Source organism: Muscardinus avellanarius, assembly GCF_963383645.1.
Source record: "Muscardinus avellanarius genome assembly, chromosome: 5".
Taxonomy (NCBI): Eukaryota; Metazoa; Chordata; class Mammalia; order Rodentia; family Gliridae; genus Muscardinus; species Muscardinus avellanarius.
The window spans coordinates 44,136,093-44,158,775 of NC_137790.1; the positions used below are offsets into that span (position 1 = coordinate 44,136,093).

Sequence of the window (22,683 nt, forward strand, 5' to 3'; positions counted from 1 at the left end):
TTTCAGTTCCACATTGGTCAAGGGAAGCCCTCCCCTCTGTTCTCCTTCCCCAGTTAAGTGTTCAAACTTGCTGCTCTGGTTAGGGAGGGCAAGACTGTAGATCTGCCCAATTGCTTAAACTGATCAGTCAGATAGGGAAGAGGTGGTAGATGAAAAAAGTTCCAAACCTGAGGACAGCTCATCCCCTACAATTCTTTTATACTATCTCTTTGCAACGATGGTTCTCCCATTCCTCCCTCCAGAAGCTCAACACCTTTTTAATTTTACCTTCGGCCTGTCGCTTCCCCTAGGTCTTTATTACTTGGCATCAAATGAATGAAAAACTGCATCTGGTAGAATGTGTCTGAAAAAGAATACTGGCTAGCATTTGGGCATTTGGGTTGTTAAAGTGTTTTAGCTTTGTTTCTGCCTTAGGGATGGGCACATGAGGGAAATGGCTTTTACTGTACAGATTGAACAACTGCATAATAGAGATATAATTGTTATCTCACATGTCTGAAAGGTTGAAATGGCATGTTTTCCTTAAATAAAGAGTATGAGAAATTGAAGTGCATTAATATGGAAAAACTTTAGTTACTAATGATGGCAAACAAGTGGCTGAATATAGAATATCTTTTTAAAAAATAACATCCTAATTAACTATAAAACATTTTTTGCTTATTTTCCTAATATTTCTACCACAGATGGCAAATGAGAGTATTTGAAAAGGTTACAAGAATTAATAAAAATCAAAGATGTTTTAGGCAGGCATTTACTATCCCAGATAAATATTATCAATTTTTAGAAGAGCTTGTGTTACCTTTCAAATAAAATTTTGTACTTATATGTATGTTAGACTTCATTTTTAAAAGGTTTTTATAAAATAAGGGTTATTACACATGCTTTTTTCTTAAATTTCAGTATGTTTCATATTGAAGATTATGCTACTAAGCAACTATTTCTTATCAAATTATTGTTTTAAAGATTAGAACGCCGGGCATGGTGGCGCACGCTTGTAATCCCCGTGCTTGGGAGGCAGAGACAGGAGGATCCCACTGGTTTGGAGCCAGCCTTGCTGGCTTAAGAGACCCTGTTTCCAAATTTAAAAAAATATAAAATAGGTCTGGGAGTGTAGCCCGGAGAGAGAAGGGCATCCAAGAACCCCAGTACCAAAAAAAAAAAAAAAGATTAAAGAGAAAATTAAATATTTTTGTAAAGTTAAATTAGTCCTTAGAAAGGACTGCAGAATAAGTAATCTAATGATAAATACTCAAGAGAATCAAGGTCATAAGAGAAAGGTCTGGGTAAGGATTTAAATCTAGGGGAAGAAAAAGAGGAAATAATTTGTAGATTAGACAATGTGTATACAAAGGTTAGTTTTGAAACCTTTGGATTAGAGTTGTGAGGGCTGGAATTTATTTAGAAGTTGGAGAGATATTAGTGACTTTAACAAATGTGACCATTGATCTCTAGTCTGGAACAGATCAATGAGTGAGTAGGGAAACAGTGCCTGAACTCTTCAGCCACAGCAGAAATAAAATGGACAGTTTCTTACTCCCGAATTTAGTTATACCTTTAATTTTCTGGCCCCACTCAAGAAAAAAAAAAAGATTAAATTCCTCTTCTGTGTCTCTGCAAGAGCCTTTGATTTAGCCATAGCTAAACTAAGCAGTGCATACTAGTTATTCTCTCCAAAATGACAAATACATTTACCCAAATGATAGAACAGGCAGCTTGTTATCCAGAAAAAAAACATACTGGACATTTCTTTTATTTCATTTGTTTGCTCTTAATGAATGAAGATGCTTCATTTAAAAGAATTTGGCAAGGTATGAAAGAGAAATTTTCTATAATCCTTTCTATTCTTCTCTTGACTGCTAGGTTTTTGCAAGCTGGTTATATTTTATGAGGCTACAACAGGAGGTCTCTTTCATGAGTGGAGCAAGATATTCATGCAGTCGGCTTCTCTTGTTCTCTTCATTTTCTACCCACTAGGACGCCAAAACACCATCTGATTTTGACGTCATGTACCAAGAGGATATCACGCAGGAAATGTTTTGTTTCTGTTCTATTTGACCTATTTTGTTGAGATGGCATGAACATTATTAGTTCATTGGCCTTTGTCTATATTTATGTCTGAAAAATCAACAGGCAAACTGCCCTGGGACATTTTTTTAAAACGAGAATAAAGAGTTGGCCTCATTATGCAATATCCCACTTCTTGTAATCCCCACCAGATGTCTGAAATAAGCAAGTCTGAGAGACTTAGAAAGAATCCAGGACTTGGGCTGGAGATTCAGCTCAATGTCAGAGTATGTATTTAGCATGTACAAAGCCCTAGGTTCAATCCCCATCACTGAAAACAAACCAAAATAAAACCCTCCAGGTTTCAGTGGCTCTCCTTTTAAACCTTAGTATAATACTTAGCTTTTAAAGTGCTTAGGTAGATATAAGAGTGGAGTATTGTATACTGTCAGGTAGATGTTTACACTTTAATAGTTTCTACCAGATTTTCAGAATGCCTCGTTGAATAGCCAAAAGGCTATAACACACCGTCTAAAGAATAATAGAATAAAATGATAACTTATTTACAAAAAATATAGAAAATTACAGAGATAAAGAATAAGGGAAAGGACGGAAAATAAAGCTGGCAATAGGAGAACATTTTTTTTTTTTTTTGGCAGTACTTGGGATGGAACCCAGGGGCATTCTACCTCTAAGAGACACTCCCAGCCCTATTTTTTATTCTATATTTTGAAACAGGGTCTCACTGAGTTGCAAAGGGCCTCACTACATAGTAGCGGAGGCTGTCTGCGAACCGTGACACTTCCTATCTCAGCCTCCTAGATGCTGGGATTATAAGCTTGGGCCACCACGCCCGGCTAAGGAGAACATTTAACTTGGGGATATCTAAGATGGCAGAAAGGAGCTGAGCTGTGGTTCTCAACTTCTCCACAGACTGGTATCAGAGTGAGATCCCAGCTGCTCAAGGAGGTGGGTGGCACAGGGTATGCAGCATGTGCTTCAACTAGAGAGGGTGGAGACTAAAGAGCAGTGTATACCATGGCTTCCCACAGCTTCTACCAGGAAGGGCAGAGTCTCAGAAAAGATGGCACCTCTGTACCTTTGTAGGGACCTCTACTTCTGCCAAAGAAGGCAGCAACAAGTGGCCTCTACCCTTAGAGCCTCTACTTGTGAAAGCAAAGACTGGAGAGTAGGATGTTCCTCTGAAGCTAACAGTTGAAGAGTACCTTTGACAAGAGGGCAGGACCTGGGGAGCATCTTACTTGCCTGTCACCAACTGCAGCCATACCTCTTCTGCCTACAGTCATCCCACACTCCAACTATAGCCTTAAGCCCTGTCCACTGGCCACAGACTTCTGTCCAGGCCTCTGTTCTACACCCAAGCTGCTGGGTGGCCCCATGCCTTTGCCATGTGCTGTCTAATCCAAAGCACAGACACAGGTGAGGAATAAGTCCTCACCTGTCTTTATAAAAATGAGGGTATAAAAAGTGTTGCCATTTTAAATATCTCATCAGGGAGAAAACTGAGCATTCTCATTATTGTTGTGGCAGTAGCTTTTATGTATAATACATTTATTGTATTTTCTTTTAATATATATTATTTTTCATGGATACAATTAATTTTATATTTCTTTATATTAATTGTATTTTCCTTGATATCCCTTTTTATCTTTCTCATCTCCATTTCCCTCCCTTCTTTCTGTTCTTTCTTTGCATCCCAGTTGTTCGTCCATAACCCTTCCTACTCCTACCTGTTTATTTCTTTTCTCACTTTTCTGCTTCTTTCTTCTCTTTGATTTCATCCTTCTTCCAATATAATTTAGTACTAAGTATATGTTATTAATATTTTCCTTTCTATTATATTATTTCTTATTTAAATTTTTCATTTGTTAGTAGCTTTGAGGAGAACATTGGTAACAATTTTTTGTTGGTTTTTTTTTTTTTTTTTTTTTTTGGTGGTACTGGGGATGGAACCCAGGGGCTTTCTACCTCCGGGCTACATTGTCAGACCTATTTTATATTTTATTTGGAAACAGGGTCTCTTAAGCCAACTGAGGCTGGCTTCGAACCTGCGTATCCTTCTGTCTCAGCCTCCCAAGCGCGGGGATTACAAGCGTGCGCCACCACACCTGGCACATGTTTTTAAAATTGTAGGTTGGCATATGATTGGCTTTTAAATTATCACTATTACTGATGAATATTATTTTCTTTTGAAACAGCTCTAGAGGCTGAACTCAGCACTTCAAGTGTGCTGATTAGATGTGGTGACAGTAATGTACACTCCCCAAATCAGGTGGCTTGGTGCACACCTGTAATCCCAGTATTTGAGAAGCTGAGACAGAAGGATCACAGGTTTGAGGACAGCCTCAGCAACTTAGAGAGACCATGTTTCAAAATAATAAATAAAACATCTATGGGTGTAGCTTACTAGTAGAATGTGTCTGGGTTTAATCCCAGTGCAAAAAAAAAAGGGGGGGGGGCATTCCCAGCACAGGTTTGTTGTAAAGTGATAACCACTCATTAAAGGTCTCTCATACTCAAAAAGTCAAAAAGAAGAGACAAAAGAAGGCCCTAAGAAATTATGAGTAAATAACCCAACAAAATGCCTCCAAAATATCCACAACCCCTCAGTAACTGAATCTACAAATATTGATGTGATTGAAATCACAAAGTATTTAAAAAGTTGACAAAAATGTACAATGAGCTAAAAGAAGATCTCAGGAATGAACTAAGAGAGAGATGACAGGAAGTAAGAGAACATTTCAATAAAGAGAAAAATTCTTAAAAGAACTGAAAGGAAGTCCTGGAAATTAAAGACTCAAAAAGTTTAATAAAAATTCAGTTAAAACATCTCAGCAATACATTGGGCCATGCAAAAGACAAATTTTCACGGTCAAAAAGAGTATATCATTTTATACACTCAGTTGGCAATCTTCATAATAATTAAGAAATCTGGGGTATTAAAAGACCAAACCATCTTGTAATCTCGGCATTCGGGAGGCGGAGACCAGAGGATTGCAATTCACGGACAACCTCAGCTACTTAGTGAGTTCCTCTGCAACTTGGTGAGACCCTGTTTCAAAATAAAAAAGAACAACAAAAAAAAAAATAGGGCAGGGGGTGTAGCTCGGAGTTTGAATTTCATCCCCAGACCCAAATAAATAAATAAATAAATAAATAAATAAATAAATAAATAAATAAATAAAATCTAAGAAACATTGACTGAAGAGGGATCTGAGATACAACCTAAGGGCATGGGTAGCTTGTGCAATAAAATAATAACAAAAAAATTTCCAAACCTAGGAATGAAATGTAAATCAAAATCAAAATATATTCAGAAACCCAACTCAATAAGACCAAAAAAAAAAAAAAACCTCTCCCAACACATTATAATTAAAATGTCTAACATGGATAATAAGGATAGAATTTTAAAAGTCAAAGAGAAAAACTGCCAGTTCATATTTAGAGATAATACAGTAACAATAACTTCTGATTTATCAGCATAAATACTCAAAGCCAGGAGTGCTTGGAATGATGTATTCTAAATCCTGAAAGAACACAGCTGCCAATCAATATTACTATATCTAGCAAAGCTATCCTTAAGAACTGAAGGAGAAATAAAAATCTTACAGGATAGAATAAACTAAAAGAACTTGTGACTACCAAGCCAGCACTATAGAAAATACTTTAACACTGTATACTGAAGAAGTTGAAAACAAACTTCAAAGCGTATAAATGGATGAATCAGAAGGCAATTAAGAAAAGGAGAACTAGAACTGAATTAAACACTAAAAATAATTTCAAATGGCAGAAAATAAAAATATCTCTCTATAATAACACTGGATGTAAATGCTCTCAATTTTCCAAATCAAAGACACAGACTGGTAGAATGGATTAAAAAAAAAAAAAGATCTAATTATTTGTTGTTTACAAAAGATTCGCCTGCAAGGAAAAGATATCCATGGGCTGAAAGTGAAATGATGAAAAAATATATTCAGTGGAAATGGAAACAGAAAGAAAGTAGGAGTAACTTCCATATTAGACAAAACAGACCTCATGCCAAAATAAATCAGAAGAGACAAAGAGGATCATTTCACATTGGTAAAGGGAACAATCCAATAAGAAAATACAGTAATAGTAAACATTCATGACCCCAAAACACTATTTGACATTAAGACTCAGACACCAATAGAGTAATACTGAGAGATTTCAACACACCTCTGTCACTGATAGGCCATCCCGACAAAAAAAATCAGTATAAATGCTTCAGACCTTAAAAATACTATTAATCAAATAAACCTAGCCGGGTGTGGTGGCGCAAGCTTGTAATCCCATCGCTTGGGAGGCTGGAACCGAAGGATTGCACAGGTTCAAAGCCAGCCTCAGCTACTTAGTGAGGCTCTCAGCAACTTAGTGATACCCTGTTTCCAAATAAAGTACAAAATAGGTCTGGGAGTGTAGCCCAGAGGTAGAAGAACCCCGGTTCCATCCCAGTACCAAAAAAAAAAAAAAAATTTTAATAAAAAAATTAAAAAATAAGCCTAACAGGGGATGGCGTAATAAAACTGTTGAAGGGAAATCACACCACTGGATCTGAGGCAGGGCTTTTCCACTTCACAGGGCAGCAAGAAAAGTCAGCATAAAAAAAAATAATGCCTGGCATGGTGGTGCATGCTTGTAATCCTAGTATTTGGGAGGCTAAGATAGGAGGATTGCAGTTTTAATGTCAGCCTCAGCTACTTAGTGAGGCCCTCTGCAAATTAGTGAGATCCTGTTTCTATATAAAGAATAATAAATAGGGCTGGGGGTGTAGATCGAAGGTAGAGTGCCTCTGGGTTCAATTCCTAGTACTACAAAATAAATAAATAAATAAGAAAAAATAAATAAACCTAACAGATCTCTACAGAATATGTCATACTACAATAGTAGAATTCTCTTTCTTATCATTTGTTAATGGAACCTTCTCCAAAATAGACCACATTCTAGGCCACAAAGCAAGTTTTAGCAAATACAAAGAATATCACCACCTGAACATGGTGGATCATGCCTGTAATCCCAGCATTTGGGAGGCTGAGACAGGGGATCACAGTTTGCGGACAGCCTCTGCTACTTAGTGAGGTCCTTTGCAACTCAGTGAGACCCTGTTTCAAAAATAAAGAACAAAAAAAAATAGGGCTGGGTGTGTAGCTCAGAAGTAGAATGCCCCTAGGTTTCAACCCCAGTACTGAAAACAAAAACAAAAACAAAAACAAAACGGAAAAGCCAGGCAAGGTGGCACATGCTTATAATCCCAACATTTGGGAGGCTGAGACAGGAGGATTGCGGTTCGCGTACAGCCTCAGCTACTTAGTGAGGCCCTATGCAACTCAGTGAGAACCTGTTTCAAAATAAAGAATAAAAAACCGGGCTGGGGGTGCCACTTGGAGGTAGAATGCCCCTTGGGTTCCATCCCCAGTACTGCAAACATAAAACAGAAAACCAACAATGAAAACTGGGGCTGGGTATATAACTAGGTGGTAGAATGCCCTGTGCCCCAAATTCAATATCCTGTACCACACAAAAAAAAAAAAAAAGAAAGAAAAAAAGAAAAAAGAATCACCAGCAAAAAAACCCGGAGGAATTATATAAATATATGGAGATTATATAAACATATGGGGATTATATAAACATATGGGGAATCCACTTTAGAATGATGAAAAGCTCAGAAAGAAATTGATAGCTACTTTAAAATTTCCAAAATTGAATGAGAGACAACATAACAGAACTCTGGCACACCGTGAAGAAGGTAGTTCTAAGAGAAGTTTATAGGCATGAAGGCTAAGAACAAGGATACATATTGGGAAGATCCCAAATAAACAACCTAATGATACACCTCAAGGTTCTAGATAAACCAACAACAACAAACTTTCTAAAAGAAAAGGCAGATAATAAAATAAAATTTTTTAAAAATACAAAAGATCAGCTGGGCATGGTGGCACACACTTGGAACTCCAGCATTTGGGAGGCTGAGACAGGAGGATTGCATTCAAGGATAGCCTCGGCTGCTTAGTGAGGTCCTTTGTAACTCAGTGAGACCCTATTTCAAATAAGGAATAAAAAATAAGGCTGAGGGTGTAGCTTGGAGGTAGAATGTCCCTGGGTTCCATTCCCAGTACCACCAAAATAAAAAAAAAATACAAAATACAAAAGATCAATGAGACAAAGTTAGTTCTTTGAAAAGATAAATAAGATTGATAAAACCTTAGCCAATCTAACAAAAAGGGAGAAAAAAGTATTAATAAAATTAGAGATGAAAAGGAAGATGTCATCACAGATAGCTCTGAAAGTAATATGCCAATAAATTGGAAAATCTAGGAAAAATGGACAAATACTTAGACACATATGACCTCTGAAAATTGATCCAGTAGCATACAGACACCTAAACAAACTGATAATGAACAATGAAATTGAAGCAATAATAAAAGCAGTTCAACAAAGAAATGCCAAGGGCTGTATGCATTTTCAGATGAATTCTACCAGACTGTTAAATAACAACTAATACCAATGTTCCTCAAATTATTCCAAAAAAACTTAAGGGGTGATCCCCTTTCAAATTTTATTCTATGAAGCAAGTATCACCCTAATGTTCAAACCAGATAAAGACACATCAAGGACAAAATAACTATAGAACAAAAATGTCCTTAATAAACACAGATGCAAAATCCTAAATAAAGTATTATCAATTTTTATTCCAAAACATATTAAGAAGATTGTAAATGATGATAAAATTGGTTTAGTTATATGGATGCAAGGATGGTTTGACATATGCGAATCAATAAGATTGGGGTGTAACTCAGAGGTAGAATGCCCCTGGGTTCCATCCCCAGTACCGCAAAAATAAATAAATAAATAAATAAATAAATAAATCATAATAATAATAAACCTTTAAAAAGGGGTTTCCTCTGAGGTTGATATGCTTGATATTTAGAAAAGCAAAAAACAAGAAACAAGAAACAAGGGTCAAAAATCTCACAACCCTGCCCTCAAAGCAATCCACTAATGAAATGTTACACAGGTAAACATTGCCTTCTAAACTTGTTATTCAGAGTATTTTTGTTCTTGTTTAAAATAGTTGAAATTTTTGCTCAATACTCCCAATTATTACATTTATTTCCTTATTTAAAGGACAAATTCGTAACATAAAACTTAACAGAACAGAAATTTGTAGGTACAATAGTTACCCATCATCACATAGAACAAGACATTATTTTTATATCATCCAGCTTTCTTTCTTTTAGCATTAACAAAATGTTACAGGACACAGGGATGCCTACTTAGTTCTTGCTCTCTGGACCCCTTTTCTCTGTCTTATTTAGTTGGTTGCACTTACATTCTGCCTACTTGTGTCCACCTCCACTCTCCTACTTAAACATAGATTTTCTTGGATGTTTCCGATGACCTTTGTAGACATTCTTAACTTTTTTTCTTTAGATAAATTAACACTGAAGAATTGGATGGGGGGCAAAAGAAGAGACAGTGATGGGAATATCTGTTGTTGTTTACATTCAAGGGACTTTTTTTTCCATTTAAACTCAGAACTTAAAAATTCCAGTTCCTAATAAGGCCATTTCTTCTTCAGGTCTAGTAATTTCTCCCTGGAGATTTCCACAAGCTGCATTCTTTATCAGGTTGCTCAGGGTTTTTTTGTGGTGGTTTTTTTTTTTTTTTTTTTTTTTTTTTTTTTTTTACTTTTTACCTTTCTCTGATGTCTCCCCTTCTTTCTTCCTGTTTGCTCTGTGCTATGGTTTGAATATGGGTAACTATTCCCCAAACATCCATATGTTAAAGGCTCAGTGCCCACTGTGATTCTACTGGGAAATGCTGTGGACTTTCAGGATGTGGGGCCTTAAGAGAATTCCTTTGGTCTTTGGGACATGCCCTGGATAAAAAAAAAAAAACTGTAGGGCCCTAGCCCATTCCCTCTCTTCTTTTCTGGCTTGTGAGGTGAGTGGTCTGTTCTGCCATGTGTTCCTGCGACGATGGCCCCCTTACCAGAGACTCAGTGCAATAGAGCCCCTTGATCTTTCACTGGAAACTTCAAATCTCTAAGCCAAAATGAACCTTTTTATCATTATCAGTTAACTGCTTCAGGTAGTTCATTGTAGTAATGGAAAGTTGTCTAGAGCCCTCTACTGCCAACCCTGCAAAGGTCTGTTCACTTCTTACACTGATCAATTATCTATTTTTGTTGCTATCTCCTTATAGGCTAGAATATCTCAAAATTTAAATGTGGATAAAAATTACCTATAAATCTTGTTAAATTCTTTATTACTATGCTGATACATTTGGGGTGAGGTTAGAGACACTTCATTTCTAATAAGTTCTTAGATAACCTGATGATGGTGATCCATGAGCCACATATAAATAAAAATGTTATAGCCCACTTTTTTTAGAACTTCAATTTCTAAACCTATAGCTGCTTCTCAAGGAAGGTAATTTCTGAAATAATAATAGTTCCACTCAGAGGAATAGTTTCAATATTGGCTGCTACTATTTTTTAATGGATCCTAGATGGATATGTTGATAAGCATAGTTAATTAGGCTATCACAAAAATTATTCAGATAAATATCCTCTCGATTTGTGAGATATATTACCAAAGGTTAAATAGTCAATGAGTGTTTATACTTCTTTAAGAGAAGAAACATATTTAACTTTACAGGAGACAGAGATACTGACAAAATGTTAAGTGTACTTGCTTGAGTTGAGCTATTTGAACTATAAGCAGAAATGAGTTTTGTTACTTCCAAGCTAAGGTAGTTAAGTACACCTCCTATTTTGTTCTCTTTGTTGCAAAGACATTGGAGGACATGTGCACCAGATTGTATAGCAAAGATGGGAAAGACTTGTATGAAATTCATGAGACTTGACTTGATTAACAAATTCTAATATTGCTAAGACACTGAGATTTGAAAATATGGAGATCAAATAAGAGATTTTGAGATTAATATGTTATTATTTCATAGCCTATTATATCTTAATATAAGATTATGAAAATTTAAACTAATACCTCTAATACAGGTCATTCAATGATGTGCTCATTTGTTCCTTTGTTACTTCTAAAAATCAGAATGTAAAAATACAGCCGGGCATGGTGGCACTTGCCTGTAATTCCAGCATTTGGGAGGCTGAGACAGGAGGATCACAGTTCACAGACAACCTCAGCTACTGAGTAAGGCCCTCTGCAACTTAGTGAAACCCTGTTTCAAAATAAAAAATTAAAAAATAGGGCTGGGGGTGTAGCTCGGAGGTAGAATGCCGCTGGTTTCCATCCCCCGTTCTGCAGGGGTAAAAAAAGCAAAAACACATGCATAAAATAGTACTTTATGCTTATTCTTTGAGCAAAATACCCAACAAAGCGAAAGAGCATAGAATAGCAAAGAATACCCAAATAAAATTTGAAAAATTAGATGAAAACAATTGGTAGAAAAAAATTTTTTTTCCAAATTATTCTTTAATAGCTAGGAGAAGATTCTAGAAAGCTCCAATTTATTTTCCCCAAAATGAGGGACAAAATCTTTTGACATATCTTGGTTTTATTAGCCTTTGGACAGATCACCTGAGTTGCCTGGGGGAGGATGATAAAACATAAAAGTCTTCCCAGTGGACTGGCATGTGAAAAGATGGTAGGAGACTAGGGACAGAGAATAACACTTGTTGATAAGAGAGGCAAGAAGAGATAAGACTGGAAGCTTCCAGATTATGAGCTTTATATAGCAAGTTCAGACTTCAGAAATACAGGTAAGAGACAAGAAGCAGCCTCAGATACTCCTATTTATCCCATAGAAGCAAATTGCCATTTTGTAGAGATGTTCACATGGTAGAAATGGTAGAAAGCTTCAAGATCTGAGACCCTCAGGCCTACGGTAGCAAAAAAAAAAAAAAAAAAAAAAAAAGAGCTTTACCAATAACTAGTGAAAAGAGGACTCCAAGCTTCAGATAAGATCTCAGCCAGGTATGATCCTTTTATTTTAGTCTTTTGAACCTCCCTGAATTTATCATGGACTTTTGACCCTCAGAACTGTGAGATAAATTGTGCTACTGTAAGTTGATAAATTTGTTCTAATTTGCTACACAGCAAGAGAAAACTAATTTTTTTTTTTTTTTTGCTGTACAAAACTGAAGAAACTCAGCACTAAGAAAACAACCCAATCAAAAAATAGGCAAATGAATTAAATAGACACTTTATGAAAGAAGATATTCAAATGGCCGATAAATGCATGAAAAATGTTCAACATCATTGGCAATCAGAGAAATGCAAATCAAAACTACCCTGTGATTTCACCTAACTCCAACTAGAATGGCAATCGTTCAAAACACAAACAACAACAAATGCTGGAGAGGATGTGAAGTGGGAACTCTAAAATTAGTGCAACCACTTTGGAAAACAGTATGGAGGATCCTCAGAAGAATGGGAACAAATTTTCCATTTGATCCAGCAATACCACTTCTGGGTATCTACCCAAAAGAAAGGAAACCAAACTACCAAACTAATGCATGCGTTTCTATGTTCATAGCTGCACAATTCACCATAGCCAAACTATGGAACCAGTCAAGATGCCCATCAACAGATGAATGGATTATGAAACTGTGGGATATGTGCACAATGGAATTTTACTCTGCCATAAAGAAAAACACGATTACATCATTTACAGGGAAATGGATGGAACAAGAGGACATTATGCTAAGTGAGATTAGTCAGTCACAAAAAAAGAAGAAATCAGATGCTTTCCCTAATATGTGAAAGCTAGGGAGAAATGGGTAACAGGAGGAATTCCAGATGAAGAAGGAGATCCTGTAGAGGAGAAAATAAGGTAACCTAACTGAGGGGATTGGAGGGGGAAAGAGGGAAACTATCTAAAGCACATGATGTACTTAAACAAACATATCAATCACTAAACCAAGCATGGGAAGGAGGGATGGGGAGAAAATGGGTGGGGATTGGGTAAGGGCTAATTGAGAGATGTGTGCATGTATATCTACACAAGTCTTTAATCCCACTAAGATGTATGACTACAATGCACCAATAAAAAATTTAAAAAGAGAAAACTAATTTTTTTAAATGGCACAACATAATTCTGAATCAGGACAAATGTATTAATATTGTTGCTTTCATTCTATGTGCTAGCTAAGGTTGCCAACTTCATTCCTAACAGTCGGCTTGATTGGCTAATGACATCCTAGATCAATCTTAGAGAACACTAAGTCTGAAAATACAGATACTCCTTAGTATAACAGAACAACAACAGAAATTCACAAGGACCAGGAGGCAGAAATTCTGACTTGAGTTTCTCATGTGGTTTCTATTTCTTCACTCTCCTCACTCAACCCTTCCATTGCCCAATATGGAAGAGAATATATTCTCATCAAAAGAATAACAAATTGATTATTTGGTGAGACCATTGGAATTTTCTTTTTTTTTTTTTAATTAATTTATTTTTTAAATTGGTGCATTGTAGTCATATATCAATCACATTGGAGTACAAGACTTGAGAGGATATACAAGCACACATCATCCAATTAGCCCTCCTGCAGCCCCCGTCCCATTCCCTCCCCCTCCCTCCATCCCACACTTCTTTGGTGATTTACTTTGATACATTTGTTTATGTACCTCCTGCATTTTAAAGAGGCTCCGTCCTCCAGTATTACATACCCTCTGATTGGTCACATTAGTTGCTTCACTATAGGGCCCTTTCTATAGCTCAACCTCTTCCTGTTGCCCGTTTCCTCCTAGTTATTGCTGATTAAGGGAAGCGTCTGATTTATATTTTCTGCGATATTTCTCTGTGCATGCTGCGTTGCAAGTACCAATCCCACTCTTGATGGTCCCAGTAGTGCCCTGGCTACTCAGTGGACTGATCCAGACCTCGCTGGCTCACGCAGCGGCCTTGCCTCATGGGAGGACCCAGTTCTGAGACCATTGGAATTTTCAAAAATTATTTTACTGGCTCTTCTCCCTAGATCAAACATGATGGAAAATAAGGCAATGTAAATTTACTCGCTGACGTCAAGTGAAATGGTAAGAGCTGGAGTGGCTGAGCTAGGTAGCTGTCCTTACTCAACTGAATGAAATTTGGGGAGCATGTAGTTATCAAATCTCAGAGAAAAGATTAATGAGCAAAAGCTTTGCTAGAACGAGATAGACAGACAACCTCACAAAATTCTTCCTTGGGTTTTTCATATGCAACAAAACAAAACAAAACAAAACTTCTGAGCTAGCAAATAGAAGCTTAGCTTTCCAATACAAAGAAATCTCCACCTCTCCTTAGTTATTAATTCTGTCAGTTAACTGATCCAGGATATCTTGAATATCTTGAATGAAAGGAGAAATGTTCTTGAGAAAGCATTCTTCTGTGGCAGTTCTCTATCATTCTGCTTACAGTTTCCAGGATGCAAATTTTTCTCCTAGTTTCTCCATAGCAAAATAAACTTTTTTTTTTTTTTTGGTGGTACTAGGGTTTCTGGAAGCCCTTCTACCTCCGGGCTACACTCCCAGACCTATTTTTATTTTCATTTTTATTTGGAAACAGGGTCTTTTAAGCCAGCAAGGCTGGCTTCGAAACTGCTCCATCCTCCTGTCTCTGCCTCCCAAGCACAGGGATTACAAGCGTGCACCACCATGCCCGGCTAAGATAAACTATTTTACTGGGAAATCATACTAAGGAAAGAAATTCCAAATTAAACCTTTAGTGATAACTAGATATTGGCCTTTGGAAATAAAAGTATCTAAGTTCTAAGGTATGCTAATTAGAATTGATGCTTATGGAGGTCAGTGGATATGGTTCTAAAGCCATCCAACTATAGGCCCAATCAGAGTCAAACCCCAAACTGTGACTCCTTCAGACTCAGAGCAGTGTAGTATTTTTAGCAATATTTTGGCCATATTGGAACATTCCTGCCCAAGTGAAAGGTAAGTTGTTGTATACCTGGGTGTCCATCATTACCATGGTAAATTTTAATAGGATTTTTATTTTCAATTGATATTCCATGTTTAGATTTGATAAATTATTTTCCAGAGGAGTCCAGTAGATGCTAAATGTAGATGTAGACAGGAACCAGAATAAAGAATGTCCTGTAGCCTGGAGTGATGGTGTACACCTGTAATTCCAGTACTTGGGAGGCCGAGACAGAAGGATTGCAGGTTCAAGGGCAGCTTCAGCAATTTAGCAAAAACCAATTTCAATTAAAAAAAATAAAAAATAAGGTTGTGGTGTAATTTGGAAGTAGAATGCTCCTAGGTTTAATCCTCAATAACAACAACAACAACAACAACAACAACAACAACAACTGTCCTCCAGCTGTTTGAAGTAGTTCAGTTCAATCATCCTCTCAATGGTCCATAAGATCTAATGATGCCAAATTTTCCATAGGAGGGTTAGGTCCACTGTAGTGACTGGAGCAAGATATTTGTATAGTTTGTGAGCAAGTCGTGTTTCCTTCAGCAAATAGTTTTCTTTTGAAAAATTGTTCTTGGCTTCCATTTGGACTTAAATGGGGTCTGAAATTTGATCACAGGACAGCTGGTGACCATGTGGTTTGAACAGCTCATGGAAACCCGGATGTTATCTTTTCCATCTAATCATAAATTTAGTTGTGACAACACAAACCATGTTCTACTGATATGACTATGATGAACCTAAACACATAACAAAGTTGCCCTATCAGTAAAATATTTTGGACTCTGAAACAAAAACAAAAATATTTAAGAAAAGATAAGGAGTAGCTAAAGGGAGAGTTAGAAAAGAAGAGTACAAAAAAGGAAAGGAAAATATATTCAGCGTAAACTGTACCCAGCCAAAGGCAGAAGTCTAGATAAAGCCATTATGAAGATCCTCTTCCTGTGTCTTTACCACAAACACTTATGGGAAATGATTAAAATATGTAGACTGGGAAATGATTATAATATATAGGCAGCATGTATTTTAAATATATAGATGCTCTCATATATAAGTACAGAATAACCCATTACATATACATATATATGTTTATATATAAACATGCATATGTACACATATATACATATATATTGAGAAAATATAAAGTCAATTAAAATCTTTGAGTGATTGTTTTACAGTTAAAGAAGCTGAACTTATTATTTTTTTTTTTTGGAACCCAGGGGCTTTTCTACCTCAGGGCTATACTCCCAGACCTATTTTATACATTATTTGGAAACAGGGTCTTACTAAGTTGCTGAGAGACTAAGTAGCTTAGGCTAGCTTTGAACCTATGTCATCTTCCTGTCTCAGCCTCCCAAGTATTGGGATTACAAGCATGAACCGCCATGCCTGGCTGAACTACATGATTTCTTTCTTTCTTTTCTTTTTTTCTTTTTTTTTTTTTTGGTGGGGGGTGGTACTGGAGTTCCTGGAAACCCTTCTACCTCCGGGCTACACTCCCAGACCTATTTTTATATATTTTTTTTATTTGGAAAAAGGGTGTCTTAAGCCAGCAAGGCTGACTTCGAACCTTTGCGATCCTCCTGCCTCTGCCTCCCAAGCATGGGGATTACAAGCGTATGCCACCACGCCCTGCTGAACTACATGATTTCTAAGAACTTACTCAAAAATAAACCTGTGACGTATAAACTTTTTCTTTAAATAGCAACTATATTTTTATGGCCCATAGAATGAATACAAATAAGGTCTTTAGAGTCCTACTAATATTTTAAACTTAAAAATTTTTTGGAGCTAAGAAATTGGGGATGCAGGTCAGTGGTAGAGCATTTGCTTAGCGCTTATAAAAAGAAAATTTCCCAGGGTTTAAATCCAAGAAGAAAGGAAGAGAAAGAGAAAGAAAGAAAGAAAGAAAGAAAGAAAGAAAGAAAGAAAGAAAGAAAGAAAGGAGGGAAGGAAGAAAGAAGGAAAATTAAAAAAATTTAGGAAGAAAAAATATTTCTTCTGTATCTTAAGTGCCTCATCAGTAAATCAGTGACTATTTGGTACTGGGAATCGAATCCAGAAGTATTCTACCTCTGAGCGACACACCCAGACCTATTCTATTTTTTATTTTAAACAAGATTTTGCAAAATTGCTGAGCTCCTCGCTAAATTGCTGAGGTTGGCTTCAAACTTGCAATACTTGTATCTCCCAAATACAAATACTAGGGTTATAGGCATGTGCCAGGACCCCATTCTCAAAGATTATTTTAATCCAATAAAGCTAGCAAAAAATTTTAAATGACCATTATAGAGCCAACTATTTTACACAATATACTTATAGAATTTATCTACTCTAACCGTGTCTATATACAGCAAGTGCAATTGTTCATATTTAGATATATGTAATACACATACACACGCACGCACATGTATACACACATGCACAGTTTTTACCTTTGTCTAGATTCAAACTGCAACAGTCCCTACAAAAAGACAGGACTTAGCAAATTCTGATATGGCAAGAAATAAGTACAATAATCCACTTTGGGCTCCTCTTCTCCAAAACACCAGTCATCAGCAAATATTTTATTGTACCCAATGAAATATATGTTAGTGCCTGTAGTCACGAATATGCTTAATTACAGAGGTGTGATTGTTGAGGGTTTGCAATTGTCACCCTTTTATATAAGAGCAGCAGATATTTTTTAGCCTTTAAATTAGAATGTTTAAAAACACCTTATTCATCCTGGTCACTTATTTAAACTATTATTGAAAAGTTCACTTTGGAGCTCTTTGAAACTTTAGGCAGCTTAGACATTATTTGTAATTCAGTTATTGCTACCATGCCCATTTCTGAGAATCAAACAGCACAAGAAAGCATCGTTACTCATGAACATTCTGAAACCTTAGGGGAAAAAAATAGCTGACAAATAAAATGTATTAAAATCCTTGAAAGTCCGTATAAAATGTTCAGAAAAAACTCAATATGATGCTTTGAATCTTGATATGAGGACATAAAGAACTGGAAATACAAAGATAAAGTGCAAAGAATTCCTGCAGCATGTCAGTTCAGTGGTGGGAAGTGTCCAAAATCCTCAGTACAAAATAATCTCAGAAATGTAATATTCAACAAGTCTTTTCATTTCAAGGTTAAAAAATGACATGTCTATTGCTTTGCAAAACCTTGATCATTCTAAAATAGTTCAAAATGAGACCAGCAAACTAAGACCAAAGTCCAGAAATTGCAAAAGGAAGGTTAGTTGTAGGAGAGAGTGCAAGTGGGGTCCTGCTCTTGTAAAAGGGGAGGACACCGGGCTGACTTCTGTTTCCCTACTTGTATACTCGAACGTGCTTGTCCTTGTCCTTTGATTGGGAGCTTCAGCTCTAGGGAAAATGAGTTGACATTCCGATTTCCTCAATGATACTTTGTGTCCCCCAGGTTCTGGCATCAGTCCGGTAAGCAACGCATGATTCTCACGGCAGGGCACAGAGTGATCCTGCCCACCATTACACAGCTCTCTAGAGCCACTGCTGCTTTCCCGGGCTGGATGGCAGTCAGGACTTTGGGGAAACTTTCTAGGAGGCTGAAGCTCTAGAGAAGAAAATCCTTTCCACCCGGGCACGTACTTCGGTGGCGATGTTGGGGAAGGGAGAAGACGAGACGCTGTAGGTTACTCACAGTTTGCCTCTGAGACTGGAAGCACTAGGGCGAAGCACGCCAGGAGCGCCCCGCAGTGCCCACCCAGGACCCTCATGGTGAAGCGGGGCAGGCGCGGCGGGGAGCTTGGCGCTCCAGACCTGAGATCCCGGTGCTCGGGGAAGCTGCGAGCTCGGGCGCTGCTCTCGGAGCACTGCTCTGGGAGAGCAGCCAGCAGCCTGCCGAGCAGCGCGGGGCGGAGGGGCCCGCCCGCTCCCAGCCCCCAGCCCAGAGGGGAAGTGATAATGAGGACATTTCCAGGAAGCTGTTCGGAGCTGGGGGGAGGGCTGGGGAGAGTGTTGGAGGCCTAGTATAATTCCTGCCACATGTCATTCTTCCCTGGTCCCCAAGAGCCTGAGTTTCCTTGCTCTTCTCTACAATGTAAAGTTTTCAAAGGGAGAGGCAGAGGAAGGCAATCCAGTAAAAACCTCCAGCGAGATCTTTGAGGACCCACAGAACAAAATCCATAGGTACAGAAGGAGCAATGAGAGGGACTGAGTTGGCTATGAGGATGTTATCCAAAACTTATATGAGAATGTTATCCAAAACTTAGAATAGGACTTTGGGAAGATTGCAGAGTAGAAATAAAGGGAGAAAATAGGGTCGTTTTAATCACCTACATTTTTGTTTTGGCTTGTATTTATAGTGTAAAAAATAATAGCAAAAGATGTTTTGGCAAAAAGAAAACAACAACATATCAAATTGCATAATCTTCCCACAGCTTGTTTTATTCTTGCATATTACATTTAGGTTTTGTCCTTAGACACACACGGATGAAATGTTAATATGATTGTCTCTGAAGCTAAACTACATGATCTCAAATCCCAATATATACTCTGCCACTTAGTAGTCTTAGGACTTCAAGTAAACTGCTTATCCATTTTAAGTTTCACTCGGTACTATCATCTGTAAAATAGCGATAATAATAGGATTTCATAGTATTGATGTTAAGGTTTGAGTAGATAGATAACATATAAAGTAAACAGTGTATGCCAAAAAGTAGTACTCAACGCATATTTCCTATTACTCATCTCTGCCCCAATGAAATGCCAATTTATTTCCTATGTATGTGAGTGAAATTTAATGGGGTGGGGGGAGACTGACATAATTTAATGGTGTCTTCCAGCTCTAGCTTTTATGATGCTCCTGTGATCCAGCTGAAGGGAAGCTGATTAATATTGGTGTCGCTTTTTCTGTTAAGAGCACAGAATGGAGAATTGTCATTCATCTTAAAGGTGATAAAATTTCTTCCTGCAATATCCTTTTATGTGCTATGCCTGGTCTAAAAATTAAGGTAACATAAGAAAGAACAATAGGAAAGCAACATATAATCACATATGTATTCAGGGAAGTATCCAGATGACTGGGACATGTATCCTCTTGTGCTATGGAAAGGAACAGGAGTTAGAGGCTTCAGGGGGAAGAGACAAATTAAAGGAAATTAAGGCAGAGAAACACAAGAAACAATGCCTTGTTAAACAGGTAAGAATTTTTCAGGCAATAAAAGTTGTCTAGGAGTAGCTCTCTTCCTGTATTAATGGAAACATCATTAATAAATATAAGTTCCATTACTGATTGGATCTAGAAGGTCCCCCCAAAGGTACATGTGGTAAAGCTTTGGTTACCAGTTGTTGATCTAGAAGGTCCCCCCAAAGGTACATGTGGTAAAGCTTTGGTTACCAATTGTTGGTAGTAAAACCATTAGGAGGTGGAGCCTAGTGGCAGGTCATTGGGGGCATGCCCTTGAAGGGATTATTGGAACCTCCCCCTTTCCCCCTCTCTCTCTAGTAAGTTGCTCTGAGGAGCAGCTTTCTTCCTTCATGTTTCCTTGCTGGCATAATACAGTGTGCCACCACTTTCCCAAAGCAACCAGGCTAAGAGATATGGACTAAAATTTCTAAGGCTGTGAGCAAAATAAACTCATCCTCCTTTTACGTTTACTTTTCTCAGGTATTTTTTTGTGTGTGTCACAGTGATGGAAGGCTAACACTATTTCTATATAACGAAGAAATTAATAATTTTAGGCGGTTGGGAGGAAAATAAATACTACTTTCTGTTTCAGCTGTTCCTTAAACTGCCTTTCACTCAAAACAATCTATATGCCAAGGTGGCATATTTTGGGGTGGCATGTTCTGAACCCCATCAAGTCATTGGAAAAAGAATTACTGAAAGCCAGGCAAGATGGCCCATGCCTGCAATTCAGCTACTCAGGAGGCTAAGGTAGGAAGAGTGTAATTTCCAGGCCAGCCTGTGCAAGTTTGTGAGACCATGTCTCAAAATAGAAAATAAAAAAAGGCTCAGGGCTAGAACACTTGCCTAGCAAGCATGAGGGCCCCGAGTTTGATCTCTATTACCACAAAGAGGGGGGGAAAAATGAAGTATATCTATGACTTCCCTTTTAGATTCTCTTCCTTCTTGGTTCCTCTGACTCTAGCAAGTCAGTCTATATACTTTATTTTCAGCTCCAAGTTATTTGAATCTAAATTCTAATTCAATTGAATTGCTTATGTTATATTAAAAATAATTAAGTCACATATATATATATATATATATATATATATATATATATATATGGTGTGTGTGTGTGTGTGTGTGTGTGTGTGTGTGTGTGTGGTACTGGGGTTGGAATCCAGGGGCATTCTACCTCCAAGCTATACCTCTAGTCCTATTTTTTCTTTATTTTTGAAACAGGGTCTTACTAAGTTGTGAAGGGCCTCACAAAGTAGCTGAGGTTGGCCACAATCTTCGATCCTTCAGTCTCAGCTTCCCAGGTGCTGGGTTTATAAGTGTGCACCATTACAACTGGCCTTAAGTACTATATTTAACCATTAAATATTTAAATACACATAGGCCATGGATCTTCAAATAAAAGCTCTATTTGGAAATCTCCTCATCTTGTTAGGGTGATTTGAGGTGAGAATATCAAGTTTGAGACCTTAAAATTTATCAATTGTATTCTAGTACCTCAAACAGTGAGTGTCCAAAATTGCAATATAACAACATTCATAATAAATCATCTATAATACAGATATAAAATATAAAGAGTGTGAAGAAAAGAAGGGGATAGTAAAGAAACATAAGATGCCTAAATGAGAGAAATCTTGCTCTTATAAAGACTTCAGTTAAATGTGGTTATCATTTTAATCCTACAAATGTTCATCAGTGTGAAAAGTAGTTATCAATCTTGAAAAATTGTATCATACATTGTAATTTCAAAGTTTAAAGAACCATCTGAAATGCTTAAAAGTAAATAAAATTCAAATTTAATAACATGTTAACATGGGTAAAATTGCTAAAGTTTTAATTTATCTCAGAATTTCACTCTGCAATTGTGATATTTGGTTTACAGTTCAATATTGATTAAATATGCTCAATCTTATTCCATCAAATATATTTTGAATGCACTTCTAAATATGTAATTAGAAGACATGCAGAATTTAACTTTTAATCTAGTCCTTTTCCTAATCCTAATCCCAGTTTTACATTCCTCATATCATCTGCTTATAAATTGTTTAATATACTTATTATGCTTGTTATCTGCCTCATCAACCTTCCCTACCAGTTGAATACAAGATTCATGAGAAAGGATTTTTCTGTGCTTCGACTACAACTATATTTCTAGTGATATTCAACTTAATTTAACAGTTAGAGCCTGGAACTATATATGCCAAAATATCATCAGTGAACGTGAAAGGGGAGTCTTAGATATACTTCATTTTTTTCCCTTCTTTGTGGTAATAGAGATCAAACTCAGGGCCCTCATGCTTGTTAGGCAAGTGTTCTAGCCCTGAGCCTTTTTTTTATTTTCTATTTTGAGACATGGTCTCACAAACTTGCACAGGCTGGCCTGGAAATTACACTCCTCCTACCTTAGCCTCCTGAGAAGCTGAATTGCAGGCATGGGCCATCAAGCTTGGCTTTCAGTAATTTTTTTTTTTGTGTGTGTGTGTGTGGGGGGGTCTGGGGATGGAACCAAGGGGCAATCGACCTCTGAGCTACACCCCCTGCCCTATTTTTTATTCTTTGTTTTTAAATCAGGTCTCACTGAGTTGCAGAGGGCCTCACTAA

General features: G+C 37.2%; 1 protein-coding gene across 1 annotated transcript in view; it reads right to left on the reverse strand.

Moving 5' to 3' along the window:
• The window catches only part of PROS1 (protein S), a gene marked incomplete at its 3' end in the record, with an annotated part of 76,174 nt that extends 57,304 nt beyond the window's left edge, over positions 1 to 18,870 (reverse strand). The window contains exon 1 of the mRNA XM_080696352.1: positions 18,598 to 18,870. Coding sequence (XP_080552478.1) covers positions 18,598 to 18,673 — 76 coding nt within the window. The 5' untranslated portion in view covers positions 18,674 to 18,870. The remainder of the gene's footprint in view (positions 1 to 18,597) is intronic.
• Positions 18,871 to 22,683: the final 3,813 nt, after the last annotated feature.